Here is an 11,968-nt window from a genome sequence, read left to right as displayed (position 1 = left end):
AATAATAATAAAGTGCAAACAGACAAGCACCTGCAACATAACACCCCAGACTTAACAATTGTCGATAAGAAAGACAAAAAAGTCTGGATAGTGTATGTGGCAGTGCCTGGAGATAGCAGAATAGAAGAGAAAGAACTGGAGAAGATAACAAAATACAAAGACCTACAAATAGAAATAGAAAGACTGTGGCAAAAGCAAGCAAGGGTAGTACCAATATTGATAGGCTCCTTGGGTGCAATCCCAAAACAACTGGAGCACCACTTGAACACCATTGGCATTGACAAATTCGCTATTAGTCAATTGCAAAAGGCGGCCTTACTAGGAACTGCTTCCATCTTGCGACGATATCTGTAATACCATCAACACATCTGCCTATCCCAGGTCCTGGGTAAGGACTCGATAGGTAGACAAAATGTCAAATCCAGTCTGAACATCTGGCTGACTGTGCGATGATCCAAAATAATAATAATAATAAAAAGTTGGAAGGGACCTTGGAGGTCATCTAGTCCAACCCCCTGCTCAGGCAGGAAACCCTACATCATTTCGGACAAATGGCTGTCCAGTCTCATCTTAAAAACTTCCAGTGTTGGTGCATTTACTGCTTCTGGAGGCAGGCTGTTCCACTGATTAATTGTTCTCACTATCAGGAAGTTTCTCCTTAGTTCTAGGTTGCTTCTCTCCTTCATTAGTTTCCACCCGTTGCTTCTTGTCCTGCCTTCAGGCGTCTTGGAAAATAGCTTGATTCCCTCTTGTTTATGGCCGCCCCTGAGATATTAGAATACTGCTATCATGTCCCCCCTCATCCTTCTCTTCGTTAAACTAGACATACCCAATTCCAGCAGCCTTTCCTTATATGTTTTAGCCTCCAGTCCCCTGATCATCTTTGTTGCTCTTCTCTGCACTCTTTCTAGAGTCTCAACATCTTTTTTACATCGTGGTGACCAAAACTGGATGCAGTATTCCAAGTGTGCCCTTACCAAGGCCTTGTAAAGTGGTATTAACACTCCACATGATCTTGATTCTATCCCTCTGTTATTGCAGCCCAGCACTGTGTTGGCCTTTTTGGCAGCTGCAGCACACGGCTAGCTCACATTTAAGTGATTGTCCACTAGGACTCCGAGGTCCCTCTCATCAAGGGACCAAATACACCAAGGCCGGTCTATCATCTCTCAAGCCAAGTAAGAAGCCAATGAACCTGTCATTTAGGGCAGGAGGTCTCCAAATGTGGCATCTTTTTAAGTCTTGTGGACTTCAGCTCCAAAATTCCTCTGGCTGAGGAATTCTGGGAGTTGAAGTCCACACATCTTAAAAGTGGCCAGGTTTGGGGGGAGCCCTGGTTTAGGGCTTTGCATGGTGAACTAAACTGGGGACACCTTGGTCTGCTCCATCACTGGAGATGTTTAAGAAGAGACTGGACAACAATTTGTCTGAAATGATAGGTCTCTTGCTTGAGCAGGGGGCTGGACGAGAAGACCTCCAATGTCCCTTTGAACTCTGGGGGTCTGTTCCCATTCATTTTGCCTGACTTTGGATGTGTTTGCAAATCTAGACAGCATACTATAAAGCAGAGACATCCCCTTGCCAACAAAAGTGGGTATAGTCAAGGCCATGGTTTTCCCAGTTGCAATGTATGGATGTGAAAGATGGACCATAAGAAAGGCTGAGTGCCAAAGAATTCAGGCCTTTGAACTGTGGTACTGGAGAAGACTCCTGTGAGTCCCCTGGACTGCAAGGCGATCAAACCGGTCAGTCCTAGAGGAGATCAACCCTGACTGCTCTTTAGAAGGCCAGATCCTGAAGTTGAAACTCAAGTACTTTGGCCACCTAATGAGAAGGAAGGACTCCCTGGAGAAGAGCCTAATGCTGGGAAAGATTGAGGGCAAGAGAAGAAGGGGACAACAGAGAATGAGGTGGATGGAGTCACTGAAGCAGTAGGCATGAGCTTCAATGGACTCCAGAAGATGGTAGAGGACAGGAAGGCCTGGAGGAACGTTGTCCAGGGGGTCGCGATGGGTCGGACACGACTTCGCAACCAAAAGCAACAAATACTTTCAGCTTAAGGTATCTCTCAGGGAAGTTGTGAAGGTGAGGTGGCTGAAGGTCCACACATGGTGGGTTACACTTTGTGGGAAGTCAACCCACCCCCGCAGAGAAAGAAATATTTTGGGGAATATTAAAAAGGCAGAATATTATATTTCCCCAAAGGATCTTAAAGGCAGAGAAGTGGGCCCAGTTTTTCTTAATAGCCAGTAAACACACAGGAAACCATCTTTTAGAAATGCAGATTTGATAATCCCATTCAATCCCTTCATGAGCAAATATCACCAGGCAGAATCCCAGTTCAAGACAGGATCTTTTGAAATCCCTTGCAGCAAAACTGACAGCTAAGGATAGCAAAGTGATAGAATTAAAACCAGCAACCCCTCAACCCTAGAAATCCAACACAGGAAGTAAGCCATCAGCCACAGCTTCAGAGAAGCAGAATATGACCTTTGGGACATAATAGGATTAACCCACCAATACCAAAAAGGACACACTCAAAACCTCAGGTCAAAGTTCATGCCACAGGAACAGGAACTCCAAACACAAAAGCCCAAGAAGGTATAAAAACCCACCACTCCCAGCAACATGTGGTCAGCTGCTCCAGAGCCTCATGTCTTGTGGTTCTGCTCTTCAATAAAACTCAACCTTCTTTCTAAAGCAGTCTCCATTTTGTTCATTCCCAGCTTGGACTGAACCCTGATGAAGATTTTTCATTCAACAGCTTCTCGAAAGAAAGCAAAGTGGACATCATTGACTACATTGGATTGTATTGAATAAATGATAGACCAGGGATCGCTATTGCTCTGCAATCACTAATTTCTCTCCTCTTTCTGAACTACAGATGTAGATTGATGCCCTATGAAGAACAGCATTCTTGGTTAGAATCACAATAAGGCCTAAGTCATATTAATGCACTAACCCACTTTAGCTTTCTATGATCAATGGAGGAGCAGAAATAACATTTCAGATCTTTTTAGCTAGGAATCATCCATTCCCTTATACCTACTGTATATCTAGAGTGTGCAGTTTCTCACAAAGGCTATCAGATCTTCAGGAACGTTAGTTGGAATCAAAGAGAAGCAGAAAATATTAGCCCTTTGATATCACCTAGTGGTTATCTGAAATTTTGCAGTCCATATAGGAGAGCTCAACGAGCAGGGACTGTATTAAGGATTTTTTGGGGGGGGGGAGACCACGGTCAAAATCAGGCAGTTCAAAACTTTTTTAGGAAGCTGGCCAGAAAGACAAATTTTAAAATAAAATTTCGATTTCTGACAGGAGCCCAAGACTGTCCTCACACTAGAATAATTCAGTATTTTCTCTTTTCGAAAACTTGCCTCGGTTCCTCCTTTATCCACATTATCACACCAACAGGGAAGAATCCTGGAACCATTCAGGTTGAATATAGCTTACAGTGCTAAATCCGATCCTAGATCCTGGATCGGATTTAAAGGAGTAGATAGAAAACAATGCCATTCAGCAAAACAAGTTTATGGAAAGGTCACATTCTGGAGAGACTGGGATTGAAAGAAAATCCATTTAAAAGTGAAACTTACATTTAGGTCGGAAAAAATCAAAGGTACGAGTACAGATTAGGTGAGACCTGGCTCAAGAACAGTAACTGTGAGAGGGACCTTGGAGTCCTAGTGGACGATCACTTGACTATGAGCCAGCAATGTGCAGCAGCAGCCAAAAAAGCTAATACAATCCTGGATTGTGTAAATAGAGGCATAGCATCAAGAACACGCAAAATATCAGTACCGCTTTATAAAACCCTAGTAAGACCATACCTGGAATACTGCAGCCAATTTTGGTCACCATATCACACAAAAAGAGGTTGAGAGTTTGGAAAAAAATTCAGAGAAGAGCAACTAAAATAATCAAAGGCCTGGAGACTAAAACATATGAAGAACGGCTGCAGGACTTGGGTTTGGCTAGTCTAAAGAAAAGAAGAAATAGGGAAGACATGATAGCACTATTCCAGTATTTGAGGGCTGCCACAAAGAAGAGGGGGTCAAACTATTCTCCAAAGCACCAGAAGGCAGGACAAGAAACAATGGTTGGAAACTGATTAAAGAGAGAAGCAACCTGGAATTAAGGAGAAACTTCCTAACAGTGAGGATAAATAACCAGTGGAACAGCTTGCCTGCAGAAATTGTGGGCGTTCCATCACTGGAGGTTTTTAAGAAGAGACTAGATAGTAACTTGTTATAGTAAATGGTAGTAAATGGTATAGGCCAGTGATGGCGAACCTTTTAGAGACCGAGTGCCCAAACTGCAACCCAAAACCCACTTATGCATCGTCGGGTGCCGGGTGGGTGTGAAGAGGGAATTAAGCTATTCTCCAAAGCACCTGAAGGCAGGACAAGAAGCAACGGGTGGAAACTAATCAAGGAGAGAAGCAACCTAGAACTAAGGAGAAACTTCCTGACAGTTAGAACAATTAATCAGTGGAACAGCTTGCCTCCAGAAGCAGTAAATGCTCCAACACTGGAAGTTTTTAAGAAGAGACTGGACAGCCATTTGTCCGAAATGGTGTAGGGTTTCCTGCCCGAGCAGGGGGTTGGACTAGATGACCTCCAAGGTCCCTTCCAACTTTACTATTATTATTATTATTATTATTATTAATTGGGTGGGTGTGGCCCACTGGGTGGGCATGGCTGCAGTGGTAAGGCAGACTGGGTGGGACTAAAAAGTTCAATCAATCAATTCCAACTTTGCGAGTTTTTTTTTCCCCGCAGAAGTTGAAATTGACTGATTGATTGAACCTTTTTTTTTTTGCACACGGCGGCGGAGGCCTAAAGCGAAAAGGATTTATAAAACCCAGCTGAAGGCCTAGGACTGGGACGACGGCACGTGTGCCCACAGACAGAGCTCTGAGTGCCGCCTCTGGCACCTGTGCCATAGGTTCGCCACCACTGGTATAGGCTCTCCTAAGACCCAAAAACTGCTATTGTTTGGAGAGGGCACTTGGGCCATCAAGTCCAACCCTTTGCTCCATGCCAGAAAGAGGTATTGGTGACCATTTGTAAATAACGAAATCTTCTCACCCGTTTCAGCTTCCCATTTGGAGTTATTTGACAATGCTAGAATCATTTCAAGATTCCCAGGCAAAATTGCTTCTATTACCAACGATGGCATTACAGATCAAAGTCAGGTTTTACGCAAAGGAACAGACATTTGGGGAGAAGACCGTGCCCTGCTTAGAAAGAGAGAACATTTCAGAATTCTGTTACCACGTTTTGTAGCGTGGAGTGTGAGGAAAATGTTGCTTCCAATGTGAAATGAGAAGATTTTTGTGGATGGAAAGCCTGTCTAACCCAGTGGTTCTCAACCTGTGGGTCGGGACCCCATTTGGGGTCGAACGACCATTTCACGGGGGTCACCAAACAATGCACTCCGCCATTTTTTTCCCCTTTTCCTTAGCTGTGCTACTCCCTTTTATTCTATTGGCTTTTGAAAACCAATAGAATAGACTCTCTTGAAGAGAGTCTAATTCTATTGGCTTTCAAAAGCCAATAGGAATTGTCCAGGCTGTCTCTGCCCTGCTGAGCCCACCAAAAGTCCCATTCTGCAAACGGTGCTGCACCCGTTGAGTAGTCCTCGACTTACGACCGGTTGAGTAGTCCTCAACTTAATGACCAGTTAGGGGTCGCGGCATTAAAAAGGTTGAGAACCACTGGTCTAACCTTCTTTTCTTGCACCTCTGCTTAAGGCAGACTCCGGCGGAAGATGTGAGGGGCAGCTTCAAAGATTTCCTGCTGTTATAGAACTTCCTTATATCCGGTCACATCACAAAGTTGCTTTTTTTTTTTTTAACATCTCCCGGATAGTGATTGTGAAACCAAGATGCAATGGATAGAAATAATAGACATCCCTTCTCCTACAAATATACATTCCACCACCTGTTGTGAGATGACAATCAGGAGGATAATGCTATATATATATATATGACTTTGTATGGGAAAATGTGGATTTCAGTTGCGTTTATTTATATATGGCTGGTTGATGGCTCCATCTGGCCGTTTAATCGTTTCCTCTGGTTACATTCTCACGCCTAAAATTGAGAGGCCATTCCAGCATAGGCACCGTGTTCATATATGAAAGCTGCATTTAGATCCTTGCCTTTATCTCGGGTGATGACTCCAATAATAAAAAAAGGATTTTGAAGAGTCCCATAGACAGGAAGCCTGGAGCTTCTGCCTCTCCGCCAGAATTAATTGCAAGCGCCTCTTTGCCATTACGAATTTCTGTCTAAGCCGCCTGCAGCCTGGTCTACAGAAACATCTGAAAGCAGGGCTTTTCAACCAGGGGTACGGGTACCACCTGTGGTACATTGGCACCTGGCAGGTGGTACGCGACCATCCTAGAAAAGTGGTAGCGGGGGAGGGGAATGAGCTGAACCGGTGGCAGCACCGCACAAGCTTGAGCGAGAGACGGCTGGAGCTGCAGGGCTGTCAGGGCTCAGCGGAAGCGCCAGGATCAGTGCCAGGCTCCAGCTGGAGCTTGGCGCTGATCCTGGTGCTTCTGCTGAGCCCAGAAGAAGTGCCGATCAGCTGGAAAGCGGCACTGATCCTGGCACTTCTGCTGAGCCCAGAAGAAGTGCCGATCAGCTGGAATGTTGCAGCCTCTCCAGGCTCTTGTGATTTACATTCAGATGCTTGGCAACTGACGGTCACAGTGTCCCAGGGTTATGTGAAGTGACCAAAACCTGCTGCAACCACCCAGCAGATGGGGGGAATAAAAACCAAACACCCCCACCCCACCCCCGCTGCCAATCCTCAACAGAAATGCTCACAACAATGAAAACCTTGGATAGGAGGAAGAGCGTGGCCGGGAGGGCAGGCAGGTGTCTTGCTCGGCTGTGGCTTGGGGGGGGTCACTTTTTTCAGTGCCATTGTAACTTTGAACAGTCACTAACCTATACTTTATCACTTTTTTCTTTTCTTTTTTTTTTTGGGCCATCAAGTTTTTGACACCTTGCTAGGTGGTACTCGGATAGTGCCATATCCTAAAAGTGGTACAGTGGGTGAAAAGGTTGAAAAGCCTGTCCTAAAGGGCAGAGTCCTCCATCAGAAGGCTAGTTTCATCTTTGATCACCTTGCTGGATCTGAGCATATGCCTTTCAAGCAATAAGAGACCCCGTGTCTGGGGACATTCTCAGTCATCCAGATCAGGGTTGCCCCAAAGGTGCTTTTTCACGAAACAACCGGACTATCTTTTTTTCTCGTTGAAGACGTTTCACTTTTCATCCAAGGGTTCCTCACCCATCTAGTCAGAGCTGAAGAAGCTTCTTGGATGAGAAGCGAAATGTCCTCAAAGAGAAAAAAGAAAGTCCAAAGTCATGAAAAAAACACCTTTGGGACAAGAGACCATTTAAAGGCAAGCAAGGCAGTTTCCATTAGTCTTCCTCAAGCTGGCACCCATTGTGGCTTTGGACCACAGTCTCCATGCTTGCTAACCATGTGGGCTGGAGATAATAATAATAATAGTAATGATAATAGTAGTAGTAGTAGAAGTAGTAATAGTAGTAGTAGTAGTTAAGTTGGAAGGGACCTTGGAGGTCATCTAGTCCAACCCCCTGCTCAGGTAGGAAACCGTATACCATTTCGGACAAATGGCTGTCCAGTCTCTTCTTAAAAACTTCCAGTGTTGGAGCATTCACCACTTCTGGAGGCAGGTTGTTCCACTGGTTAATTGTTCTAACTGTCAGGAAGTTTCTCCTTAGTTCCAGGTTACTTCTCTCCTTGATTAGTTTCCATCCGTTGTTTCTTGTCCTGCCTTCAGGCGCTTTCGATAATAGATTGACTCCCTCTTCTTTGGGGCAGCCCCTGAGATATTGGAAGCACTGCTATCATGTCCCCCCTCATCCTTCTCTTCATTAAACTAGACATACCCAATTCCAGCAACTGTTCCTTATATGTTTTAGCCTCCAGTTCCCTAATCATCTTTGTTGCTCTTCTCTGTACTCTTTCTAGAGTCTCAACATCTTTTTTACATCGTGGTGACCAAAACTGGATGCCATATTCCAGTGTGGCCTTACCAAGGCCTTTTAAAGTGGTATTAATACTTCACATGATCTTGATTCTATCCCTCTGTTAATGCAGCCCAGCACTGTGTTGGCTTTTTTGGCAGCTGCAGCACACGGCTGGCTCATATTTCAGTGATTGTCCACTAGGACTCTGAGATCCCTCTCACAGTTGCTACTATTGAGCAAGATACCCCCTATATTATACCTGTGCATTTGGTTTTTCTTGCCTAAATGTAGAACCTTGCTTTTTTCGCCATTGATGAGAACCATAATTTGGAAGGCGATAGATTGTGGAAAAGATGCTTCAGAAGATGGTATGGATGGTTAAAGTTACTGTCATTGCTCATGTGTTGATTGTTTAGCTGCTTAGATTTTATGTATGCAGAAGGATAGGCATTTGGAATAAGCAGTGCCTGAATAAAATGTCTCCTTGGGACTATTTAATCATGAAAACCTGTAAAGAACTTCACAGCCAGACGATACCATTAATTATAGCTTCTTTGATTACTGCACAGAGAAAGGCAACTTTTGTCATCAGAAATGAATAAATAATAATAATAAAAAACAACCTTGAGCTTTTTTTAATGCTGCAAATTGCAAAAAAAAATTGCAAAGAACCACACAGGTTAACGTCAAGGGCAACAATTATACTGAATAATAATTTAGAGATCAGACAAGATGAGATATTGGGAATGAATTTTGATTTTTTTGCAGATACCTAAAAGGAAATGATGAGGTTTGCAAGAGGAGAAAGAAATGATCCCAGGGAATCATGGTGCTCTGAGGAAAGTCCAGCAGATGACATCAAAGAAAAGATGCAGCAACTGTCAGGACAACACAACCATCATTCAGGAGAGAGAAAAAAGAAGTGTGAGAAAGAAAGCAGAATTGAAGAAACTTGTTCAATGAGAAGAGAAATCAACCAAGAAAGTCCAGTTGGCTTTTACCAGGAAACACAGATAGAACAGCCTAGAAAAGTCAATGCCTTCCTAATCATACCCAAGCACTCCAAATTTGTTGGCGATGTCCATTTTAATTTATGGGTTCATGGTGAGCTAACCCTAACTCTTAGTGGAATTTTCCTCCAATGGGAGTTTCCCATGTATTTTACCAGGAAACATAGATAGGGCAGGCTAGAAAAGTAAGTGCCTCCTAACCATAACCAACCACTCCAAAGCTTTCGGCTATGTCCATTTTGCTCTATGAGTTCAAGGTGACCTAACCCTAACCCTAAGTGGAATTTTCCTCCAATGGCATTTTCCCACGTTACCAGAAAACATAGGGCAGGCTAGAAAGGTCAGTGCCCTCCTAACCATTACCAAACACTCCGAATTTGTTGGCGATGTCCATTTTGCTCTCTGAGTTCATGATGACCTAACCCTAACCCTAAGTGGAATTTTGTCCCTTTGGGACAACCATGACTGAGAATCTCCATGGACATGTAGGAAAAAACCTCAAGATTGCCCCACCTTGACTCCCTTGGATAGAAGTAAAAAAGGAGAAAGTGTGTCAAGCTTTTGAGATGTAGCCTGTATAAATATAGACACGTGTGGTCTCTATTTCCTGGCCTGGCCGACACTGAAGGGCTGAATGATGTCAGCCCTTCAATGGAAGCCCTTCTTGAAGTAGAACAGAGTAGACCCTATTCAAATCTTGAAGGGCGGTGGGGATCCCATCAGATGACCCAGTTGGTACCCAGATGACTCTGTTGGATCACTTAGGCTGGGCAGCAACCAAAGGAAATATATGATTCCTCAAGTAGCTGGGACCTAGCCATGTAGAGTTTCATAGAGGATGACAAAACCCATGAATTACAACCAATTACAAAGGTTATTGTCAACTACTGCAACTCATGAAACAGGAGTGATAGGATCATACCAAGGTTTGAAGTGCTGCCGCAAAACATTGGGTTGACAAAACTGGCCATAGGAAAATTGTAACCTTATGGAAGAGTGAATTAAAAAAAAAAGACCATAAAACAGCAAATAATCTGTCCCTGGTTTTGCCCATTATATCCATCAAGAATTTGGTTGTAAGAATTCATACTTCCGAAAGCGAAGTCACCAAAGCATTAGCACCCCAGACCGTAAATACAAAGGAGTTGGTTGTTTCCCAAGAGTAGCCTGGCAATGAAGTGTCTTATAAAACATTAATCCATGTTTCCTCAAGATTTTTCTATTTTATCAGCTAGGATGTGCTCAGAATCTGTCTCAAATGTGTAAATTTTAGGAGCCTTGAAGATAACTCTGCACAACTTTCCTTCTCTATCCTTTAGTTCTGGAAATGCAGAATGATGGGCTCCTAGTGTCCTAGGAAATGAAGAAGGTGGTTCCATAGCTCCTATCATTTTTTTTTAGCCATTAAATGCCTGCTAAGATCCACTCTCCAGGAGATTTGTTGCTTGCCACTAAGACCTCTGACTTCCTAGTTAATTCTCTAACTGGCCCCAATCTTTTGGCCAAGAAGAGTGCACCAAGAATTGTTGGGAGTGAATAGAGTAGAGTAGAGTAGAGTAGAGTAGAATAGAATAGAATAGAATAGAATAGAATAGAATAGAATAGAATAGAATAGAATAGAATAGAATAGAATAGAATAGAATAGAATTCAGAATGAATAAAATAGAATAGAATATGGAAATAGAATAGAATAGAATAGAATAGAATAGAATAGAATAGAATAGAATAGAATAGAATAGAATTAAATGGAATGGAATAGAATAGAGTAGAATAGAATAGAATTCAGAATGAATAAAATAGAATAGAATAGAATATAGAATTAGAATAGAATAGAATATAGAATAGAATAGAATAGAATTCAGAATGATTAAAATAGAATATAGAATTAGAATAGAATAGAATAGAATTCAGAATGAATAAAATAGAATAGAATATGGAAATAGAATAGAATAGAATAGAATAGAATAGAATAGAATAGAATAGAATAGAACAGAACAGAATTAAATGGAATGGAATAGAATAGAGTAGAATAGAATAGAATTCAGAATGAATAAAATAGAATAGAATATAGAATTAGAATAGAATAGAATATAGAATAGAATAGAATAGAATAGAATAGAATAGAATAGAATAGAATAGAATGGAATGGAATGGAATGGAATGGAATGGAATGGAATGGAATGGAATAGAATAGAATAGAATAGAATAGAATAGAATAGAATAGAATAGAATAGAATAGGAGCTGGAAGGGACCTTGGAGGTCTTCTACTCCAGCCCCCTACTCAAGCAGGAGAACCTATACCATTACTATTGCAATAATTGCAGATTGGTACAATACAGATTCTTTTTTGGAAAATACTTACTCATTTCTGGCTTCCTGACTTGCAGGGTAAGACTCCTCCATCTCTGGCTCCGTTTCATCTTGGGTGGACTCTCTTGTCCAGAATTCTTCAGCTGGAGAAGATGGTTGTGGAGGTGCAGGCATCTGAGGAGCTTCTGGCCCTTGCCTCTGATGGTGATGACCAGGATACCTTGAATGTGGCTCTGATTTCAGCAGCCCCACAGTCCCACAAAGCAATAAGATTGTAGTCAGCATCTTCAGTCCTTCTCAAACCGTCTTGAGACCTCACTGGCCTTCAAATCACTCCGTCCCTACAACGTGCCTTGCCTCTTTCCTTTAACTAAAGCTTGGAACAAGGAATGGCACTGCTAACAAAGGGCGGAAACGTATAATGTTGGCCCTCCCAGCTCTGGTGGAAATGTCAGAGGTCAGATGACAATGTGAAAGAGCGCAGAGGACCTCCATGTGGGCGATGTATGTATGTGAACTATAGGGAAGGAGCCACGGTTGATTCAAGGGGGCAAATCTCACTTTTGGACTTTCCTTTCAACTTATCAGCAAACCCAGAACAGCACAGCCTTTTTTTTATCAGCTGCC

General features: G+C 42.7%; 1 protein-coding gene across 1 annotated transcript in view; it reads right to left on the bottom strand.

The window, feature by feature from the left end:
- MMRN2 (multimerin 2) overlaps positions 1-11,874 on the bottom strand; it is a 27,698-nt gene extending 15,824 nt beyond the window's left edge. The window contains exon 1 of the mRNA XM_039343390.1: positions 11,394-11,874. Within this exon, the coding sequence (XP_039199324.1) occupies positions 11,394-11,626 (233 nt within the window). The 5' untranslated portion in view covers positions 11,627-11,874. The remainder of the gene's footprint in view (positions 1-11,393) is intronic.
- Positions 11,875-11,968: the final 94 nt, after the last annotated feature.

The sequence above is a fragment of the Crotalus tigris genome, unplaced genomic scaffold, assembly GCF_016545835.1.
Source record: "Crotalus tigris isolate CLP2741 ecotype Arizona unplaced genomic scaffold, ASM1654583v1 scf7180000017847.2079705, whole genome shotgun sequence".
In the NCBI taxonomy this organism is placed as follows: Eukaryota; Metazoa; Chordata; class Lepidosauria; order Squamata; family Viperidae; genus Crotalus; species Crotalus tigris.
The sequence above is the reverse complement of the archived record's forward strand: the minus strand, read 5'-3'. Positions and strand labels throughout refer to the sequence as shown.